This window comes from Myotis lucifugus, unplaced genomic scaffold (genome assembly GCF_000147115.1).
Source record: "Myotis lucifugus unplaced genomic scaffold, Myoluc2.0 scaffold_176, whole genome shotgun sequence".
Taxonomy (NCBI): Eukaryota; Metazoa; Chordata; class Mammalia; order Chiroptera; family Vespertilionidae; genus Myotis; species Myotis lucifugus.
In genome coordinates this window covers 2229225-2252519 of record NW_005871224.1, presented here as the reverse complement: position 1 = coordinate 2252519, position 23295 = coordinate 2229225, and the positions used below count along the sequence as shown (strand labels likewise).

Genomic DNA, 23295 nt, shown 5'->3' with positions numbered 1-23295 from the left:
AAAGAGGAAATAATACTCTGTGTAGATGTATGTAGGCAGTGTCCTAAGGTGGAAAGAATGGGCTTCAGAGTCTGCCACAAGGGCTCTGGTCAAGTTAGCCTCAGTCAACTCATCTGTAAATGGGAATAATTGTATTACAGGGAAGATTACATGAGATGGTATTATGTAAAAACCCAGCAAAGTGGCCAGCCCTCTCCTTTGTCTTCTCTTCTCCCTGCTGCTTATTTGAGCTTTAAAGACTATGGTAAATGCTTCCCTAGTAATGCCTAAGTACTTACTGTTTGATTGGGAAAAGAATACAATAAAGTCAGTCACAGAATGTTTTACTGACTACTGAATACAGAAGATCCTAAGAGGAGGGGGTCACTGATCTTGGTCCAAGGGGAAAAAATGAACAGTGTTCAGGGCACTGCTTTAGATTTTTAGCAAAAACTGATGCTAAGCATCCAATATTATATAAGCTAATATAAAAGGCCAGCTCCTATTGAAATACAAATAAATAAACTAAGATAAGCTAATAGTTGTGCTAGGATTTATGTTCTATAAAGACAAGTGTATTTTTTTTAATAGGTTGCTTTAAAAAAAAATCCTCACCTGAGGATATGTTTTTATTGGTTTTTTGAGAGAGAGGGAAACATTGATGTGAGAGAGAAACATTGTCAGTATGAACTCCTGTATGAGTCCCAACTGGGGATCGAACCCGCAACCTAGGTATGTACCCGGACTTGGAATCAAACACACCGTCTTTTGGTGTATTGGATGACACTCCAAACAATTGAGCCACCCGGCCAGTGCAGAGAAGTTTATTCTTGATATTTAAGAATGAGCTCTCGGTGATGGAGGTTTTCTTTTTTAATATATTTTTATTGATTTCAGAGAGGAAGGGAGAGGGGGATAGAGAGATACATCAGTGATGAGAGGGAATCATTGATAGGCTGCCTCCTGCACGCCCCCACTGGGGATTGAGCCCGCACCCTGGGCATGTGCCCTTGACTGGAATCGAACCCGGGACCCTTTAATCTGCAGGCCGATGCTCTATCCACTGAGCAAAACTGGCCAGAGCTCTTTTTTCTTTTTAAATTCTTATTTATTGTTTGATTTAGATAGAGAGGAAGGGGGAGAAAGAGAAATAGAGAAAGGAAGGAATATTGATGTTTCATTTATTTATGCATTCATTGGTTGATTCTCATATGTGCCCTGACTGGGGATTGAACCTGCAACCTTGGTGTATTGGGACAACACTTTAACCAAGTGAGATTCTGGCCAGGGCTGATGGAGGTTTTCTTAGTTCTTCATAGTCAAGGTTCTTAGGAAGTCTGCATTCTGCTGATCACTTTATTTCCCCACCAATATCATTGTATTTACGTTGTAAAAAGAGATATTGTTTGAATGCTATGTAACTGGATGGCCTGGTTAGTGTAATAATCATCTCCAGAAAATGCATACCTAGTGAATGATGGCCAAGGTTCACTGTCAGTGTTGGTTATTAGGAAACTAAATGTCCAAAAAAAATTTTTTTTGACACTGTTTAGTACATTTGGAGTAGTCTACACTTTCTTAACTGCTTTCCAAGTGCTGGAAAGGAGGCATCCTGGGTCGTAGGTAGGGGAGAGTAGGAGCTGTCAGACTGAGGGGCCAGAGATCTGCCTTCAGAGATAAAAATGTTCCACTGTGTTGAAAGCAGACACTCTGAATAAGTGAATTTGTAAACATTTTCTTGTAAGAAAATGTTCCACATTCCAGTTCCATATTTTCTTTCTTTTGAAAATGTTTGAAATGGAAAGCTTAATATCATCTCATGTATTTTGGGCTTACAGTCACTTTGAGTAGAGTCAAATCAGTTTTATTTTAAAATTGTATTACTCAGCATTAGCATGTATAAAAATGCTTATTTTGCTTAAATGTAAAAATTAGGCAGTTTTACTAAGTATATTATGTTTTATATTCATATTTTTTTAATACAGCTTTGCAATCATATTGCTTCTGGGAAAAAGTGTCAATATGTTGGAAACTGCTCTTTTGCTCATAGTCCTGAGGAACGAGAAGTGTGGACTTATATGAAGGAAAATGGGAGTAAGTTGATGTTTTAATTGTGGCCTTGATATCCATGAAATCTAGCTCGCCTGAAAGTTTCTTTCCTCTCTGGAAATATGCCAGCTTGTCGTGAAAGCAGAAAGCAGTTTGCATCTGAGACAATTGTACCGTTTTATCAGTGGAGCGGAATCTGACATCTGATCTGTGCTTAGGTCAGATTTGGATACAGAGACCTAGGTTTGCATCCTTCAATGTGGTAGATGTATTCCTGAGTAATGGTCTGGGGAGTTCAGTCCTTCCACAACTGCTTAAATCAGATCATCTCCTGCTGTCAATAGTCACCCCCTGAATCAAGCAGATTAGAACTGGAGGTTTCTCCAAGGAGGCCTTAGTGGTAGAACAGGCCCAGATTCAAAGGCAAGGAGAGAACGTGTATCTTGGTCACCCTTCTAGTTTACTGTGGGAGTTATTGAAAGGAGCTTCAGACAACTTTTCACTTTAGACCAGAAAATATTTTGTTGCAAGGATCATTGTTAGTAATCTTAACCAATGGAAAGTTACGGACTGCTTAAGATCTGCAATCTCTGGATTACAAGAATTAATTGGATTTAAGCCTGTCACCTACCATGTTTCAACCATGTCAAAATTCAGTGGCTTATGTGGATGGAACTCCTCCTCATTGTCTTGCTTAGAGTAGGGACATAACAGCACCTGGGGATAAATTGGGCGCACACACCCTTCTCCCCTCTGGGAACATTGGCAATATCTGGAACATTTTTATTGTCATGACTTTTGGGAATGTGTTACATCTAGTAGGTGGAGTCCAGGGATGTTGTTAAACATCCTACAGTGCACACAGGACAGCCCCCAACAGCAGTGTTATCCATCCCATAATGTCACAGTGCTGGGGTTGAGAAACCTGGTCTTAGCACTTGACAGTGATGCACCTGTTTGTACATAGGGAGCAGCTTGCAGCCACTTCCCAGGACCTGGTCACGGTTGTGTTGTAAATTGCACCCCAGCATGTCGGTCCTTGGGGACTGTGGCTTAACTGATGGACTCCCGTCAGAGTCAGAATCTCGGTCCCAATAGTAGTATGTTCTCCTCTTTCTCAGTAAGCAGTGAGGAGCTATCAGCTCCAGGCTCCCCCAAGCCGAGTAAGTCGCTTGTGTGGTTATGGCAGTGATAACAAGTGTTTAATGTGGGCAACATGAAGCTGCGCAGAGGCTTTTTGTTTTGTTTTCAGTGGTGCCCTTATAATGGTTTCTGAATTGTAAACACCCCAACCAAAGTGTCTTGCAAATGCAGGGAGGAGTTCATTAATCTTGAAAACTAATGTTTGCGGGCTAACAGTGCTGAATTTGATTCTTGCCCATGATAGTTCACCTGCTGCTTGGACGTGGACCGTCTCTCCCTGTCTAATATAATCAGTCTCCATTCGGCCTCTCGCTTTTCCTTTGAAAATGTATGCCGACTGATACAAAAAGCGTGCATGATCTTGCGTTTATTTAAATGGTATGTTTAGATCTTTGTTGCTGAATGTGATTTATTTTTCTTTAGTACAAGATATGGAGCAGTTTTATGAACTCTGGCTAAAGAGTCAAAAAAATGAAAAAAGTGATGATGTAGCCAGCCAGTCCAACAAGGAAAATGGAAAACAAATTCACATGCCGACAGATTATGCTGAAGTTACTGTAAGTACTGTTGGTTGTTTCTAAACCGTAGAATGAACCTTTCTTTTTCTCCCACCTTCTCTAAAACCTGCCTCCATCACTCACTCCCTGCCCTTTTCTGGTATCTTCATCTTCGCTCTCTCCAGTGGCCTGCTGCTATCTGAGTTTAAGTCTCTTCATTCTAAAAACCCCTCCTTGATCCTTTTTCTGACTTTGGAACCAGAGAATTTCAAGTCTCAGTTCCTTTCTTACTAGCCTAGGCAGATTATTATTTTTTTTAAAATACATATTTTATTGATTTTTTACAGAGAGGAAGGGAGAGGGATAGAGAGTTAGAAACATCGATGAGAGAGAAACATCAATCAGCTGCCTCCTGCACACTCCCCACTGGGGATGTGCCCGCAACCAAGGCACATACCCCTGACCAGAATCGAACCCGGGACCCTTCAGTCCACAGGCTGACGCTCCATCCACTGAGCCAAACCCGTCAGGGCAGCCTAGGCAGATTATTAACCATCTCCGAGTGGGGCTGTGATGATGGAGAAGTAAAGTATAATGAGTCTGTACACTCATCTCAGTGCTAAGCCACAGAAGGTGCTCAGGAAATGTAGGGCCCTCCCCTCCTCCCCATTCCATCCTTACCTTCTTGCAGTTTGGCCTCTGCTTCTAGGATTCTATAGAAACATTAAGTCACCTGTTGTCTTTTACTGCTATAGTTGTCTTAAAATTTTCAGAAAACCGAGGAGGATAATATAATGATTATTTTGAGTCCACCATCCTAAATGAACTGATATTAACAGTTTATTGTATTTGCTTCTGTAAAATAAATAAAATGTTACAGATAAAGTTGGAACCCCATTTGTCCCTCTTCCCAGAGGGCCCAGATCCGGTGTGTATTTTTCCAGGCCATGCGTACATATCTTTGACATATTTATTCCGAATCTATAGTTCTGCCTGGCGTACTTTTTAAATTGACGTAGGTGCATGCGTTATTGTGCGACTTGTTTTGTTTTTTGGCTCCTCTCCATATTGATTCAGTCTGATCCAGGTCACATCGTGGCCTGGCCTTGCCCTGCGCCTCTGCTCATGTTACAGCCTGTGAATCTGTCCTCTCTGCCAAGGCTTAGCTCTGATTCCCATGCCACCTTTTCTTAAGTCCTCCTTGGGTTCCCAGAGCAGGGCCACCACACTTGCTGGGGCATGAGCTCTACCTGTGGTGTTTAATAAGATAGATTCTCATCTGTATCCCAGACATATCGAGTCAGAATCTCATGGACGTGTCCAGAGTCTATTCTTATCCAGTGTTGCAATGATTCTTACGCAGGGCATTTGGGAAATGCTACTCAGACACTTACAGCTTGCACCCCTCCCCCCCAGCCAAGTGCCTTCTCTGTAGGTGTGTGCTCCAGGGGCAGTGTCTTCCCAGCAGGCACAAATCCTGGCCCATAGTAAGGGCTTCTGTTCATGTACACTGAACGCAGTTGCTGCTGTCTCTCTACAGCTGGCGAGTCTTGAGCGTTCCCACTTTTCCCGCTTTTCCCGTGGTGTTACTCCTTCCCAGAATCCTTGTTTGAACCTGGCCCCTTGTCCTCCCAACAGACATCCTTGTTTGCAAACTAGCTCCTGTCATCTCCTTGCTGGAGACTTCCTGGACACCTGGCCGAAGCCATTGCCCCCGAGCTCTGCTGCCTGTGTTAGGGCACGCTTCGCAGCGTGGGCATCCTTTCCTTGGTCCTGTTTCTTACTTTGCGTTTTATGCTCTTGCCTGGCTCTCCCACTAGATGGGCTCCCCATTAGTTTGGGTGGTTTCTAATCTTCCTGGTGCCTGGACGGTGTGTGAGGGACACACAGACAACACCTGCTGATGGGATGCATGTCTTTGTGCTCTTTAGGTGGACTTTCACTGCTGGATGTGTGGGAAGAACTGTAACAGTGAGAAGCAGTGGCAAGGCCACATCTCCTCAGAGAAGCACAAAGAGAAGGTTTTCCACACCGAAGACGACCAGTACTGCTGGCAGCATCGCTTTCCAACAGGATATTTTAGTATTTGTGATAGGTAGGTTTCTTCAATTTCCCACATGAAAACTGCTGGTCTTGCATATTTTTGATGGTCATTATGTTAGTAGACAGAATATCTGGGTGATAAGTCCTCTAATATTGGTGGCTTAGATTTGGACCCAAAGCTTTAGTTGCTCTTTGAACATTTCTTTACTCTTTTGTGGTTACAGGAAAAGGTTTACTAGTCTGCTGATACCAGTTTGAAATATCTGAAGATTAGTGTGTTCATTTGAGTTTGCCCAATTTTTTTTTTTTTTACAGTTGCTGTTAAAAGCACTTTTTTTTCTTTAATGTTGAGAGTATTATAGGTGTCCCCTTTATTTTCCTCCCATTATCCCCAGACCATTTTTGAGTTCCCGGCCGTGATTGTCTAACCCTTTACCACAGCTTTTCTTGTAGATGTTCATCAATTTTGAAACTACCTTTAAATATTTCAAGTATAAATCTGAAACTTACTGGGGTCAAAGGAGAATGTATCACTCCTGTGTTTATGCAGAAAATTTTTCAATGGCAAACGAGATAATTTTGAATTGCTCCTCATTTTGTTAAAACCCTGTTGATATTTAATTTCCAAATTTAGATCCATGTGATACTTAAAATTATCTAAGGCAGTTTTTACTCAGTGTCACTTCTGATTTCCTTACCCTGCATCAGGAAGGATTATAGTCCCCCCTACTCCCATTTAAACAGTGTTTTTCATCTTTTTTTTTTTTTTTTAATGAGTTCTTGGTTTTAACCAGATTATAAAAATCAGGAAAAGTTCATTTAATCAATTTATATAAAGATACATTTATTTAAGAAAATGTTTGATTGTAGCAATCAAATAATATTCATTAAATACATTTAAATAGTTTAAAGTATTAATTTCTCTTTTATGGGTGTCAAGGCTGTAAAATATCCATTTTTCTAGGCTTAAGATTTTGAACTAAAAGTTTTATGCAAATCATAAAGCTAGGAAAGTGTACATTTTAAGATTTTCATAAACAACTTGTGGACACTTACAAAGCTGATTTGTCCTGACAGGTATATGAATGGTACCTGCACAGAAGGGAGCAGCTGTAAATTTGCACATGGAAATGCTGAACTTCATGAATGGGAAGAAAGAAGAGATGCCCTAAAGATGAAGCTCAACAAAGCAAGGAAAGATCACTTAATTGCCCCAAATGATAATGACTTTGGAAAATATAGTTTTTTGTTTAAAGATTTAAACTAATATGCTGGCTTTTATGTATGTTACCTAATCAGAGCATTGACCAGAAAAATTGAAAGTGTTCTAAGGAACGTAGCAGAGGAGCTGCAGATTTTCTGCTTGTATTGGCGTCTATCCTCCCTCCTGAGCAGCAACCACAGTAGGTAGGAAAAGGGCTGTTTAACAGGTTTGGCCGTGCTCTCACAGCACCATTGGCATCAAATGGCGAAGTGACTGCTTCCCGGTTGCCCTCTGTTGAACAGATTTTTGGATGAAGTGTGTTGAGGAAGAGGATAGGGTTATGTCTAGGACAATTCCTTGAGATGGTCCTTCAGATAAGAACCATGATGGTGAGAGATTAAATACTTGTACTAGAATCAGAACACATGATGGATGAAATTCTTTACACATTTTAAGCAGAATGAATTTCTTTTAATAAAGTTTGCTACTTATCTGTATGTAGGTTGCTAAAAAGGATTTTCTTAACTCAGATTTTAAGCCAAATAACCATTTAACACTAGTATACGTTAAATGGGGTATTTTTCTCTATTTGAATGTTTCACTATATAAGGGAACCGAGGATAAAAATGTGCATTGAGAATATTTTGAAAAATAATCAGCTGACTCAAATTTTATTTCTTGGTCTTTTGCTGTTTAAATGATGATTTTGAAAGATTAAACTTGTACTGTCGGTATTGTGTAGTGTATGGACCAATATTGCCTGTAATAAAGATTTTATATGTAGATGTCCTTTAGTTTTTGGTGTGATACTTTCCCCACAAAGAATTGTTGTGAGACAAGTGTCTAGCATAATACCCTCAATAGAGGTTTGATCGTTGAAAGATCACTGAAGACATGGACTGACAAAGATAAAGAAAGGGCTAAGCTGTCCTCTCTCAGACTAACCTGTTTCAGAGGCTGGAACTCAGCCAGCTAGGGAGAAAAGTCATCATCCAGGTTTGGGGCAGCTACTCATGAGGACATTGCCAGTGCAGAGTCCCTGTTGGGATGGGGCGTTAGGGAGAATGGCTGACAAACTTTGAAGACGGGGATCTGCCAGGCTGTGATGTACCAACCCTTCAAACCTTCAGACAAAGTCACTTCTTCACCATGACCTTGAATGAGTGGGGTTTGGGGGAAACAGATGTTTCTTCTTGTGAGTCCAGCCAGGGTGGAGGGCAGGGCACAGCTGCCAAGTAGTAAGATGAGGGAAGCAGAGTTTAGCACAATCGGCACTGCAGTGACAAGCAAGCCCCCGTGACTCCTTGAAGGTTGTAGGAAAGACTGGTTTTTCCCTTGTGTGTGAGAAGGCAGCGGGACCAGTTTTATTTGGCAGGTGCATTAGGAATGCATCTTATTTGCCAAATAATCTGTTAGGAGTGACACTGTGAATAGGCTGGCAATTTACTGCTCTGCTAGGTCTTCCTAGTTTGACGGTCTTCATGAAATTTTTTCTCTGCACTTTCTCCCAATCTACTTTTGTCCTCTCTTTCCAGGGACAACAGTAAATGTTAAAAAGTCTTCCCTGCTGCTTTGTTTCAGTTTACAGACTAAAAAGTTGTTTGTCTTATCCTTGGGAATCTGCATTTTCTATATCTTGGCTTTCATCCTTCTTGCAATTGATTCTCTTGCTCTCAACCATCCTTTCAGTAAATTCCATTTCCACCTAAATGAGCCAATGACTTGCTCTGGTTTGCACTAAGAACCCCCCTTCCCCCCACCCGCCCCGGCCACAGCCTTGGTTTCAGCATTAGGAAGCTAATGAAATATTCCAGGTAAAGTCACACCCCATCCTAGAACCAAAGGGGTAATTTTGGAGGAGGACAGAGTGGTGTGATGGGGGTGGGGTGGGGAGAGTATGAAAGAGCAAAAGTCCGATACTAATAGTAGGGGAAACTGTAACCACTGGCATGTCTACTTGGACATGTTTATCTCCATAGGATGAAATTTTTTTCAACATTTAAGAAAATGGGATACAAGTCACAACAAAAACTTCACCATTTTAAAGTACAATCCAGTGGTTTTAAGTAAATAGATGAGAGAAGCAGTGTTTAGCAGAGTGTTGTTAAGTGTTGTGCTACAATGATCACACTGAGTTTTTAGAATATTTTCATTCCTTAAAAAACAACCCACAACCCAATTTTCCCCCTTGCCCTCCTTCTCAAGTCCTAGGCAACCACCGATCTGCTTCCTGTCTGTATGGATCTGCCTGTTCTGGACATTTCATATAAGGGAAATAATACACAGTGTGACCTTTTGTGACGGGGTTTCAGTGAGCATAATGTTTTCAAGGTTCGTCCATATTGTCGCAGGTTATGGATATTTCATTCCTTTTAATTACCGAATAATACTCCATTTTACTCATATACACATCTTATCCATTCCTCTGTTGACAGACATCTGAGTTGTTTCCCTGTTTTGGGCTCTTGTGAATATGAATATTCATGTACAAGTTTTGTTGGCTGCCATAAGCTGCCCTAGAGAGGCATGTGGGAGGTTGCAAGTGGGTCCTTGCTCTCAAGGACTCCTTCCTGTGCCCAGTCCGCTGTGACAGAGGTGTTTACCTCTTTCCACCACCCTCACCTTCCCTGGACTGTCTGCTCTTTGAGGACTGTTTGCAGAGTCCTCCAACAGGGACCTGCATCAATTGGGAAACTAAAGGAGAACACTTCCCCTGGTAGTGTGCAGGTTTCAAACACTCCTTAGTTGACTTATTGTATTGGCTACAAAGGATAAATGCCAATTTCTGGAAAGCTAATTTTGGGGTCTTGATACAAAGACGCCAAGAAACATTGGAGAGAATACCATTGTCCAGAATACCCAGGCTTAGGGAGTATGGGCTTCCCTCTTTATTATCTGCCAACCTGTACCTTGTTTTTACATCCCGTTTAAGTCAATGCTTAGAAGCTTTTAAAAAATAATGAGCCTTATTTCTCTCTGGTTCTAAGAAAGGATTAATATGTGGGATATGTTGAAACCTGTACTAACTGCCTGGGAAATGTGTTCTTCCGTTTCTCAATGGATGCATTTCCCTGGAACTTTGGAACTAAGTGGAAATGAATGTTGAGGGCTCTCTGCTAACAGTTGTCAAAGTGTGTTTTAAAAAAATCTATAATAATAAAAGCGCAATATGCTAATTAGACTGGACATCCTTCCAGACGTCCTTCCAAATGAAGCCGGGCCTGCAAGGGAAGCCCGGGTCCTGGGTGCCAGATGGAAGCCAGTGCCAGCAGCTGGGGGAAGGAAGGCCTAGTCTTGCATGGATTTCGTGCATCGGGCCTCTAGTATGTAATAAAAACTCAAATATTCTTCTTGCCTCCTATGCTAATCCACCACTTGATCAGGGTATAAAAAATGGCTACAAAAGCTCATCTTCTGGTTGATGTGGACAGGTTAGGGCTAACCTAGCCCTGAAGAGCAGTATAGCCTGACCCTGACAACCTGCTGTATTCTGAAATGAATTTATCATTGTTTCAGAACATTCTAGTGCCAGAGTAGCAGCCAGATGTCTAGAAAGAGAAGAGGAAAGGACCATACTTTTATTAATCCAGGGTGGTTTCCTGGCCTGTAAGACGCCACCCTACAAGCTTTGTGGGTCTCAGGAGATAACCTACAGGCAGCAAAAGTACTTTGAACCTTATAAAAGCCTGTGCAAAGAACAGATGTCTGATGGAAGGATAGGGTAGATTGTAATAGCAACCTACTGTGAATGGGAACTGGTGACTTCTTACCACATTTGTTTTCATTAGCAATGTAACTCAAATCTACATAAAGAGCTAGAAATGGCAAATAAGGTTAATATAAATTAAAAAACTACAAATATGTATTTTCACTTTTTTAAACAAGGTTATATAAAACAATATAACACTGTATTATTGGGTTTGCAACATAACAGAATAAAAGAGTAATAGTAACAAAAAAGAGAGGAGGGAATGGAGCTACATTGGAGCAGTTTCTATATCTTACTAACTTTAGTATAAATCTGCAGTAATCATTCGGAAATTCCGAAAAAATGTATACTGTAATCCCTAGAGCAACCTTCCCTTATAACAAAAAAGTTTAAAATCATTAAAGGAATTAATGGTATACTAGAAAATATTCACTTAATACAAAAGAAAAAAGTAAAGGATAAAAAAAATGTGAGATATAGAAAATAGCAAAATGACGGGTAGGTTGACTGGCATTTCCATGAGTTACCTCATTTAATTCTCAAAACAACCCTGAAAGCGAATTACTCTATTACCCCATTTTACAGGCGTGCAAACCGAGGCCTACGGACGGGTGGTTCCCGCCTCACTCCTGTGTTCTTGGACACTTCTCGCCTCCGCACATGTTTTCCTACCAAGCGGACATCATACACGGCACCTACTTCCTCCGGGGACCGTAGTGAGACGAGTGGGCACGTGATCCGTTACCATCTTGGCTCTTAAAACCCAGTGCGCCAGGCAGGGACGTTCCGGGTACGGAGTTTCCGTTTGTGGGCACAGGGCGGACCTCGGAGCAGGAGGGGCCAGGCGCTCGGCCTAGCGCCTGCGCAGGCTCTGTGGACGGAGGGCGGGGCCCGCGGGGTAGAGGCGGGGCTTCAGAACGTGTGGGCGGGGCGGGGAAATCGGCGCCGGTTCCAAGGTCGAGGGGCGAGGCCTTCCGGGGGCGGGGCTTCGGGCGATGTCCGCGTCCGCGCAGACTCCGAGGGCGGAGGGCGGGGCCTCCTGCTCGGGGGCGGGAGCCGCAGCGGCGTCTGGGCTGACGTGGAGGGTCACGGTTAGCGGGCACTACGAGTTGCGGGATTGGGGAGCGACGGCCCGGGCCGGGCCCTTGGGCCCTGGGCGGCGGCGGCGGTATAAAGCTGGCGACGGGGAGCATGTAATGTCGGAATGCGGAGGCCGCGGCAGCGGCGGCGGCAGCAGCAGCAGCGACGACGCCGAGGAGGAGGGTGGCGGCGCCGGCCCAGCGGGCTCCGGCTCCCTCAGCCCGGCCCCGGCCCCGGCTGGAGCGTCCTCGGCGGACCGGCTCCGTCGCCGACTGCGCGGCGCCTTCCTCATGGCGCGCCGGCGACCGGAGCTGCTCTGCGGGGCCGTGGCGCTCGGGTGCGCGCTGCTCTTCACCCTCAAGTTCACCTGCAGGTGAGGCGGCCCGCACCCCCGGGGCACCGGCCCGGCGCCTTCTCGGCCGGCCGGCCGGGCGGGAGGCGCGTGGCCAGGTCGTGGGTCGTAGCGGCTTCCGCGGCGTGAAGTCGGACCAGACTCCCCTCCTGGCCTCCCCAAGCCTGCGGCTTTGCCGGCCACTTTCCCCTCGCTCTGGCCGGCCACCCAGCCATTTGGCGAGGTTTTCGGGTGCCCCCCGTCGGCGCCCCTTCATCCCATTTTGTGCCGACGGAGGTGGGCCATGTTCCGAGGTGCTCAGTGGGGTTTTCTTGGGGGTGCACCTGTCACTTCGGCCTGAGCCGTAGGGCCCTCACTCATCACTTAATTTGTGTCCTTTCTGCTTCGAATGTAGTAATGCACAACCATTGGAGTCCCCAGACCCCTTTGAAAATTCAGGCAGTCATTGACCTAACGATTAGTTATCCGCACCTACGGTGGAGCCCTCGTCCACGTGAGCGGTGAAGATAAAATAAAAGCTCCTACTTGGGAGGGTGGGACAGGCAGGCAACACGTACGCTTCATTTTAAAGGGTGTCTGTCAGTGCTGTCGGGAGCGTGGGAGCAGCGAGGGTGGGGCAGAAAGGCTTTCTTTCCTAAGGAAGCCACACAGGACGCTTGCACAAGAAGGGGAAGGGGCCAGCAGGGGACGATCTGGGGCAAGAAGAGTGTCCCACGTAGCGGCAACAACAAGTGCGAAAGCCCGGAAGCTGGACGAGCCGGTGTGTGCCTGGAACTAGGAGAGGCCTGAGCAGGGAAGATGAGAGTGGATGTGCCTCTCTTTGAGGAATGACCACAAATACAACGTTGACTTTAAATTTCAGGAGCAGTATGGGCCTCCCACACAGTGTTATCTCTTGGGACTTCAGTTTACGCCTGTGTTGCCACCGAGTGGCATATTGGCCAAGAGGAAGGTTTCAGCTTGGAACATGGTTATTGAATGTGTTAAGTGCTGGGCCATCCTGTTCATTGTCGGATGTTTAGCATCCCCGACTTGTGCAGATGTGACACCGAAAAATGTCTCCAGACATTGCCAGATGTCCCCCCGGGGAACTAAAGTGCCTGCTTGATAACTACAGCTTACAAGAATGCATTTATTAATATTAATATACTGCAGAATCTGAGGGCCTAGTGTGGATCATTTAAATATCAATTCTCAGTAAAGTCTGGATCTGCTCTTTCTTGTCCTTCCAATTTATAGATAAAGGACTTGAGCTTTGGTCATGTTACAAAAGTTGCCCCAAATCACATCCACCTATTAATCCTTTATTGTCAGGTTCTAATCTAGGCTCTTAACCTTGCTCTTTATCAATAACTTCCTTCATCAAGGAAAATGTGCAAAATATTGTACAAGGTAGAATAATTGCAAGGTGGCATATGGGTTCAAATTTGCAAGAGAAGTATTTCCCCCCTCTAAGGCTGGGGAACTTAGTGACATTAGTTTATCTGTCTATAGGAATAATGACTTGCTAGGTAGGAAAGTCCTTTCAAATTTCAGGAAGAAGGAAGAGTGTAAATCCAGTTACTAGAGCAGACAGAACAAGATCCCTGCCTGCTTCAGCTAGGAGAGAGAGCCACAACTTGTCTGTCCAGCTCCTTGCTGTGCCACTGGCAGATGTGACAGGCTTTTAATAGACTCAGATTGATTTTTTTTAGAGTCCTATTTGATTGAATGGTGTCATGATACTATTTTTTCGCTGTACAACTGACCTGCACATTTCTGGCCCTCTTTTTCTATTTTACTTTTAAGATTTTTGTGTTAATGAAGACAGAGGCCTAATGAAGAGTAAAATTTTTTAAATTTAATTTTTGTTAATAGCTCCAGACCTGAAATAAGGGAGAACCCTCTTCAGTGTCTGTGCTTAGCTGAGTTCAAACCAGGTAACATAAGAGAGGTTGATTTGGGGTTGAAACACAACTAATAATTCTATATTTTCTGTCCTGTGTGCCGTTCTATGCATTGAATCTCCATGACTTCCTTCTGTTCACTTTCCTTTTACCCTGATTTGGAGGAAAATATTGTGTGTGTATATATTTATTTATTTCTTATATATAATCAGGAGTTGCAACAGGCCTTCTTGTTTGCAATCAAGTCTTGAGTTTTTTGTACCTGAGACTTAGACTTGAAAGCTGCAGGAAATCTTTGATCTATGTATAGTTTCTCAAAATATGTTTAGCAAATTTAAGAGTTAAATGGAAACTTGTGAATGTGTCTGATGGAGCAGAAGCAGATGTCTCTGTTTCCTGGTTAATGCTTGTTTTTTGATGTGCCACGTGTCTTATCTGGTGTGTTTACTCTGAACATGCAAAGCAGCAGTACTACGTTGATAATTATCCTTTGCTTGGCCATCATAGACATACATTTTCCCTCAGATTATGTTATTTAACACTTAACATGCAACTAAAATAGTAGAAAAATAATACCTCCAAAGAGCAGAATTTTGGAATTCTTGAAAATGTGTCACTCTTGCACTACAGCGCTTTTTATGACTCTGCATGCTGTCTTCTTGTCATTCAGATCTCAGCTTAAAAAGATAACCACTTTTACTAGTAAAATTTCCCATATAGCAGTGATCATTTTGTGTTTTTATTGTTTGTTGTTTACATATTTGGTTGTTTGCTTGCCTTCCTCCCTGAGAAAAATAAGCCCCTGGAGAACATATCTTTGCTCACTTTGGTATCTAGTCCAGTGCCTGCAGCACAATAAGGTTTGCTCAATGAACATTTTATTGAATTACACTGGAAACTCAGAAGGCTGTTCAAAAATTGAGTCATTTTTCCTCATTAGAAACAATGTAAATTGAACTAATCCGTTTCAGACCCCCAAATGATTCCCTGTTTTAACCTTTCATATATATACTAGTGACCTGGTGCGTGGATTCATGCACATTGAAAGGAAATTAATTAGAAGGTGGCCAGTGGGGCGGGACTGGGCAAGATGGGCTGGACACACCCTGGAGCCAACCTCCTGCAGTCTCTCCTCTGCCGGCTTGAAGGGCATCTTTGGAGTGATTAGGGTCCCTCCAGCAGGTGGGTCCCTCAGCCTGGCCTGTGGGAATTGGCCGAAACTGGCTCTCCAACATCCCCCAAGGGGTCCCTGGTGTGAGAGGGCACTCTGCAGAGTTGCTGTTGTACAGTGTGTAGAACGAAAATGCAAGTGTGCAGTAAACCAAATTTGGGGCCTACAGTGCCCCAGCGCGGCCCCATAAGGAATCGGCTCCCTCCTCTCTGGTTCCAGGGTGCGTCACCCGAGAACTGCCACTGCCAAGTCACAGCAGCTCGGCAGCTCCTGTGTTGAGTGTCTGCCCCCTAGTGGTCAGTGCACATCATAGGTACTGGATGGTCAGACGATCGAATGGTTGCTTAGCCTTTTTTTTTTTTTTAAATTTTCATTGATTTTTTACAGAGAGGAAGGGAGAGGGATCGAGAATTAGAAACATCGATGAGAGAGAACCATCGATCTGCTGCCTCCTGCACACCCCCTACTGGGGATGTGCCTGCAACCAAGGTACATGCCCTTGACTGGAATCGAACCTGGGACCCCTCAGTCTGCCGGCCGATGCTCTATCCTCTGAGCCAAACCAGTTAGGGCTGCTTAGCCTTTTATATAGCCATATATATATGGAGTATATGTCTAATGTACTGTCTGATTCTATATAATAAAAGGCTAATATGCAAATCAACCAAACAGTGGAACAACCAGTCGCTGTGATGCACACTGATCACCAGGGGGCAGACACTCAATACAGGAGCTGCCTCCTGGTGGTCAGTGCGCTCCCACAGCGGGAGTGCTGCTCAGCCAGAAGCCCTGAGCTGGGCTCACGGCTGGTGAGCGTAGCAGTGGTAGCATTCCCGCCTCCGTAGCAGTGCTAAGGATGTCTGACTGCTGGCTTAGGCCCGCTCCTCTGGGAGGAGCGGGCCTAAGTCAGCAGTCGGACATCCCCCAAGGGCTCCTGGACTGCGAGAGGGCACAGGCCGGGCTGAGGGACCCCTGCGAGTGCACAAATTTCGTGCACCGGGCCTCTAGGTTATAAATAAACACTTTAAAAACAAAAAGGACCTGAAATATAAGTGAAAATTGAACAAAAAGTAAAGGAAATGTACAATAAAAATGAAAATTTAATAATAAGCAGCAACAAAAGCAAAAAAAACCCCATGAAAATATTCACAGCACAGTATTCTGAGATTTTAAACAGTAGTAAACTGACTCATACTCACACATTCTCTCCTTTGTTTGTTGCCTGAGAGCCTTGTGACATCATATAGCTACCAGCATGAAAGGGTTGTCAGGTTGAGAAGCAAATTGTTCGAGATGGGAGATATTCGAGAATTGAGGTTTGACTGTATTTTGTGACTGAATTTTTCAGGTTATGAAGATATTTTAGATAGACAAGCTCCCTGATTGCAAGGTTAAAATGTTAGTTTGAGTTAATAAATAGATTTGCTCTAACTTTTAACATATTTATGATGTTAATAATTTTTGGTTAAAATAGTTAAGTGATATATTTAAAACTGTCTCCTTAATTCAGGAAGTTAACACCTTTTAGATGCAAAGGAGAATGTGGGACTCTTTCCCTCATATTAAATGACCCAAGGCTCTTAGAGTAGCTTAGTTCTAGGTCTTGGGTGAAGATATGTTTCTTTTTTGCATCTGCTGCATATCTCAGACTTGTCAGCACCTTCCTTCACATTCCTCCTTCCTACTACAGTCTTCCCTTGGTATGTGCAGGGGCTTGATTCCAGGTCCCCCTTCAGATACCCAAGTCCTTGGATTCTCAAATCCTTTATGTAAAGTGGTGTAGTATTTACATATAACCTACCTACATTCTTCCATATACTTTAAGTAACTCTAGATTACTTGTAATACCTAATACGATGTAAATGCTATGTAAATAGTTGTTATACTGTATTGTTAAGTAAATACCGATAAGAGAAAAAGTATGTACATGTTCAGTACAGACACAACCATGGTAGGTCTAACTATGTAGTAAACATCAGCAACAATGTAATATTTTTAAAAAAGAGTATTTTTGATGCAAGATTGATTAAATCCATGGATGTGGAACCCAGAGATACAGAGGACTGATTGTACTTGACTATTTTCTGAGAAATCAAATTATCAAATTCATTTGCACACCTGTAAAGTTAGAGCGCAGTTAGGTGTCCCTTGGAATGATCCCTAGTAATGCAAATGGGCCTTCTGACACTTTGATTCTTTCAGACTGTTCTTACTAATATAGGTCTGTATGGATTTATATTTTATTTCCTTTCACATATGTTCAGGTGAGGTAAGTAGAGGAGGTTTGTTCATTTCACAAGTTACTGAACTTCATAGTAACAGCAGCTACTAAACAATGAGGATCTAACAGTGTAAAAGATAGTGCCCTTGCCCTTATGGAGTTAATGATCTATCTTGTAGAGTAGATAAATAATAAAAAGGTAAAATAAGTAACAGAGTGTGGTGAGAGCTATGAAGGCAACCAATAGGGAGCTGAGAGAAAATTTCCTCAGCACCCTTCTGCAGTTAGTTTCTACCCCACTCCCTACTCTAGATAACCACTGATGCTGATTATTTCATTATAGATTAGCTTTGCTTGTTTTGGGATTTCATATAAACGCATTCATATTATACAGGGTGGGCAAAAGTATGTTTATATTTGTTTTCATGGAAAGTAATCCTATATAATAAAGAGCTAATATGCAAATGGTCATCACGCCCTCACGCTGTCACGTGGTAATGGCTCAGACATTCAACACTGGGGAGAGAGGAATGGGGACCAGCCAGGCACAAATGAGCTCATGAGAGAGGAATGGGGACCAGCCAGGCTGTGGCCTGGGAGAGGGACAAGCCGCCCACCCCACGGTCCAGGGTGCCAGCGGCTATGCCTGCGCCTGCGGCCCAGGAGAGGGACAAGCCACACGCCCCACGGTCCGGGGCGCCAGCGGCTGCGCCTGCGCCTGCGGCCCGGGAGAAGGACAAGCCGCGTGCCCCAGGTCCAGGGCGCCTGTGGCTGCGGCCCCGGCGAAGCCACCTGCCCACGGTCCCCTGCGGCTTCACCTGGCCTAGGCGAAGCTGGCCCGGGTCCTCGGTGCCTGTGGCCAGCCAGAGGGAGGAAAGCATGGGTCCCAGTGCCTGTGACCGGCCAAAGGAGGGAATCCTGGGTCCTGGATGAGGCAGAGGCGGTTAGGGGCGATCAGGCTGGTAGGGGAGCAATTAGGAGCCATCAGGCAGGCAGGCAGGTGAGCGGTTAGGAGCCAGCGGTCCTGGATTGTGAGAGGCAGTCAGACATCCCCCGAGGGGTCCCGGATTGGAGAGGGTGCAGGCTGGGCTAAGAAACCCCACTATCCACTGTGCATGAATTTTATGCACCAGGCCTCTAGTATAATATAAGAATACAACTGTAAAGCTACTTTTGCCTAGCCTATATGTATTCTTTAGTGTCTGACTTCTTTCATTCATTATCATTATTTTGAGACTCATCCAATTATATATAGTACATATCATTTAATTGTAAGAGTATACCCCCGTTTGTTTATCCTTTCACCTAATTAGTTACTCCAGCTTTCTTTTTTTTTTAAAAAAATAATATTTTATTGATTTTTTAAAGAGAGGAAGGGAGAGGGATAGAGAGTTAGAAACATTGATGGGAGAGAAACATTGATCAGTTGCCTCCTGCACACCTCCTACTGGGGATGTGCCCGCAACCAAGGTACATGCCCTTGACCGGAATCGAACCTGGGACCCTTCAGTCCGCAGGCCGAAGCTCTGTCCACTGAGACAAACCGGTTAGGGCTACTCCAACTTTCTTATGCTTACTATTTAGATGGACTGTTTTTCCCCCATCCTTACATTTTCATCCTATTTATGTCTTGATGTTTAAAATGTGTCTCTTTTAGATAGCTTCTTTATCCAGTCTGGCAATCTTTTCCTCTTAATTGGATGGTTTAGTCCTTTTATATTTAATGTAATTGTTGATATGGTTGGGTTTAAGTCTACCTTCTGGCTATTTGTTTTTCATTTGTACCTTCTGGTTTTTGTCTTTTTCTTGATCCTTTTCTGCCTTCTTTTGGGTTATTACTTTTGCCTGAATGCCCTGGATAAGTGCAGGCCAACTCCAGCTAATACACTTTTAAGTTTTCTCAAAGTTGAGTTGATTGTAAGCATTTCCTATAGAAATCTTTTTTTTTTAAAGGAATGTTCTTTTAAAAAAATATATTTTTATTGATTTTAGAGAAGAAAGGAGAGAGAGAGGGAGATAGAAACATCAATGATGAGAGAGAATCATTGATCGACTGCCTCCTGCACACCCCCTGCTGGGGATCGAGCCCGCAACCGAGGTACGTGCCCTTGACCGGAATCGAACCCGGGACCCTTCAGTCCGCAGGCCGACCTCCATTCACTGAGCCAAATCAACTAGGGCTCCTATAGAAATCTTATTAGCAGTAGCCACATGTGCTCCCTCCCCTTAATTCTGAGCAAGCTTACCTGGTGGCTCTGTAGTCCTGGACATCAGTGGCTCCTGTGGAGAACAAGACTGCGGAGAGATGAGATGAATCTTGGGTGTGGAGGCAAGAATGTGGATTACTCAAAGACATTATTCTCTGCTCTCCACTGCCCTCCCACTCCACCTGTGGGAAGACAATATTATAGAATAATTTTCAGCATATATTTCATGTCTTTCATTTTCTCAGCCACATATTGCCTTATCGCAGAATATTTAAATTTCATTCTCCTTCCACATGAAGCTGTTGTTGGAAGAAAATAAACTCACTGATCTTATTTGTGTTTGCTCTTTTTTAGTCGAGCAAAAGATGTGATAATACCAGCAAAGCCACCTGTCAGCTTTTTCTCCTCGAGGTCTCCGGTTCTTGACCTCTTCCAGGGTCAACTGGACTACGCAGAGGTTGTTCGCCGGCACTCAGAGGTGGTGCTGCTGTTCTTCTACGCCCCATGGTGTGGACAGTCCATCGCTGCCAGGGCAGAAGTTGAGCAAGCAGCGAGTCAGCTTTCAGACCAGGTAATGCTGACATTCGGCCTAAGAATCAAATGACTGTTAGTTCTGCTGCAGAGAAATGGTCCCTATAGAGACATCTTACCAGCTGGCTGATTTTGCCAAGGTGAATACCAGGAGCACTTTTAAAATTCTAAAGCCTTGTATAAAGAAACAAAAGATTTCTGATTGTGATGATCCTAGTCGGTTAGCAGCAGGATGGGGAACAGATTCTGCATCCTGTGACTAAGCCAGTGCTCATTCCCAGGTGCCATGCTGTTCAGTTTTCATGCTGAAGTAGGTGGGGAACTGAAAGTCCTAGTTGATGATCTCTTTGATATTTGCTAGTTAGGTATTTTATTTAGGAGAAATTTACGCATCATGACTACAGTGTAGCCGACTGACTTTTTAAATACCCATACTTGGACCAGAACTGTATTTAACAGATATTTAATAAATGAATGCAACCTTTATGATAGATAAGAGTGATATATAGGCAAATATTTGAGTTATCTGTGACAGTGGTTTTCAACCAGGTGGATCCCGATTGCTTTTTATAAAACAAGTATTTTATATTTATTCCTTTTTATGCCTTGAAAATGAATTCATAGATAAGACAACCTTCCTACACATAAAATTTCAAAATAGTTCATCTAATGCACCATTTATAACTTAAAGGTAGAAGGGAGCAAAGTAATGTATAATTAAATCATATGTATTTCAGTTTGTAAATGCTTGGGCAAAATAGGTCTTTGTACCTTTATGTAGAGTTACTGTGGATGGAACAGTTACAAATGTAGATTGATAAAGGTATGTGTTGGACTTAGATACCATGGGGGCATTGCACTCGGTGATTTGATTTTTCTAAACAATGAACAGCTCTTGGTAAAGTTTTAAACCAAACAAAGTACTTTTTGCCCTCAGTTGACACAGAAGTTGCCTTCCTGAGAAATTCAGTGTATACAAAAACCATGTTTTGGTTTCATATATAAAATGGAATTAGGTTCTGGGCTCTAATAATAACAAATGGGTTTTCCTCAACATCAGTGTTGGGCAGGGCATTTAAAACTGCTCTGGGATGAATCTTCCCTTGCAGAGCAATTTTGAGCATTGCAGGGTATCTACCACAGTCCCTGCCCACCACCCACCACATGCCTTGTAGCTTCCCTGTCCCCACTGCCCCCTCCCTCCTTTCCCCAGTTATTGCAAGTCGCTAAAAAGCATCCACAGACTTCTAAGAGGCTGCTGCTGGGACCTACTGATCTGACGTTACTTAAGCAGGCAGCTGAGTTTCAGAAGTTCATTTGGATCTCTCAGTTGGTTTTTCTTAGAACCAATGTTTTAAATGGTGACTAGGCTTTCTACTCAGCCTAGTAAAGCATTTTAAACCATTATATACCCCTGAATGTAGTACCAATTACTGTTTAAATATAACTCTTCATTCCCTTAACACTGATTCTTTGGGGTGGGGTATGATTTTGTGTTCCAACTGTGGGTCAATGGATTGGATCTATTCCTGTCTTTCCTTTACACCCTCTCCCCCTTTCAAATGGCAAATAGTAACCACACTGGCAGATACTTCCAGGGAGGAAATAGGAAGTGTAATGGAGCACTCGAGGCAAGTAGTATATTAGCATACAGGAAATCACCACTTTGCCAATCATTCCCCAAATTTTCTGAATTTAGAGAATAAGTAGAGAATACTTATTGTGAAGTCATTGGTGATAACATGATGTGACATTCATCTCATTTAATTTTTAGCAATGAAACATTAGTATTTAGATGAATTTATTTCATTTGGTTTTGGTTTGGGAGATTGGTTGTAATATATTATATATTAGGGTATCAATCACTTATTATCTTATTGTCAACTTAAGTAATATGCCCTTTAGAGTGGTTACATAGGAATAGTATTTGGGAGTGCCTGGCCCTATGCCAGTGATGGCGAACCTATGACATGCGTGTCAGAGGTGACACGCGAACTCATTTTTTGGGTTGATTTTTCTTTGTTAAATGGCATTTAAATATATAAAATAAATATCAAAAATATAAATCTTTGTTTTACTATGGTTGCAAATATCAAAAAATTTCTATATGTGACATGGCACCAGAGTTAAGTTAGGGTTTTTCAAAATGCTGACACGCCGAGCTCAAAAGGTTCACCATCACTGCCCTATGCTGTTCCTCACAACAGTTCTATAAGCTGATGCTGGTGTTCCTGTTCTTCTGAGGCAAGACCTCAGATTTTAGAGGGCACAACAGTTTGTTAAGCATCACAGGACAAATGATTGAGGTCATAGTGCCATAAACAACTGACCGGCACTGCTTCCCCCCCCCCCAAAAAAAAAATTTTTCGTAGCTCCTTTCCAAGTTCTCAGTAGGGAAAAGGAACAGGCTTATTTTCAGAAACAGGCAAAAATCTTTTGAGCCATATTGCTTAGTAAAATGAGGGACCATGGTAAATTCTGCCTTATATTTGGGTAAAAAAATGAGATGTCAACCTTAAGTAAAGATATTTTTGCTTTTCTTTCTCATACATAGACTCCAAAAAGAGCTATAAAGAGCTTCCACTAAGTTTGAGCAATATTGCTATCTAGTAAGTATAAGGCATCTAAAAGTGACTTTTTATAGTCTTCATATTTTTTCAGTGTTATAAGTTTTTAAACATATAGCAGAGGTGAAGGAATTTTCTGTATACCTACCACTTAAATTCTACTGTTAACATTTTATTATGTATTTACTCATCTTATCCCTCTAATCAGTGGTTCTCAACTAGTGGCAGTTTGCTCCCCCCCCCCCCCCCCTCCGCCAGGGGACCTTTGGCGATGTACAGAGAGGTTTTTTTGGTACTTGAGAGGGGAGCGCTAGTGGCATCGAGTGGGTAAAAGACTAGGGATACTGCTAAACACTCTACCATCCTATGTTTACTGTTGTTGTAGGACAGCCCCCACAACAAAAACACACATAGCAACAAGGAAAAAAAGCCTCACAACAGTTTAATTCCAAAATTTCAATTCTGCCAAACTTGAAAAACTTTGCTCCAATTTAATTATTAATCCATCTTATTTTTGGTACATTTCAAAGTAAATTGCAGACATAGGGACACTTCTTAAGTACATCCATCTATAAATATGTACTTAATCCATATTTTTGCTATTCAGTACTATATTTTAGAAAATAGCTTTAATCATCTGGTTTTTTTTATTAGTT

At 42.9% G+C, this 23295-nt stretch overlaps 2 protein-coding genes across 9 annotated transcripts in view; both read left to right on the top strand.

Annotated features, from left to right (window-relative positions):
* Positions 1–7704, top strand: part of ZC3H7A (zinc finger CCCH-type containing 7A) — a 31170-nt gene extending 23466 nt beyond the window's left edge. For all 5 annotated transcript variants that reach the window (XM_023760209.1, XM_023760211.1, XM_014462287.2 and 2 more), the window contains 4 exons: positions 1965–2073; positions 3595–3728; positions 5600–5763; positions 6789–7704. In XM_023760209.1, coding sequence (XP_023615977.1) covers positions 1965–2073; positions 3595–3728; positions 5600–5763; positions 6789–6978 — 597 coding nt within the window. In that variant the 3' untranslated portion in view covers positions 6979–7704. The remainder of the gene's footprint in view (positions 1–1964; positions 2074–3594; positions 3729–5599; positions 5764–6788) is intronic.
* Positions 7705–11672: 3968 nt separating this feature from the next.
* TXNDC11 (thioredoxin domain containing 11) overlaps positions 11673–23295 on the top strand; it is a 68946-nt gene continuing 57323 nt past the window's right edge. The window contains exons 1-2 of one of the 4 annotated variants that reach the window (XM_023760215.1): positions 11673–12077; positions 19896–20112. Coding sequence is in view for 2 of the 4 variants with exons in the window: in XM_006096351.3 (XP_006096413.2) it covers positions 11821–12077; positions 19896–20112 (474 nt within the window). In the remaining 2 variants the exon portion in view is untranslated. Of the gene's footprint in view, positions 12078–19895; positions 20113–23295 lie in introns of those variants that run through there. The other 3 variants (XM_006096351.3, XM_023760213.1, XM_023760214.1) reach the window with 3 other exon arrangements.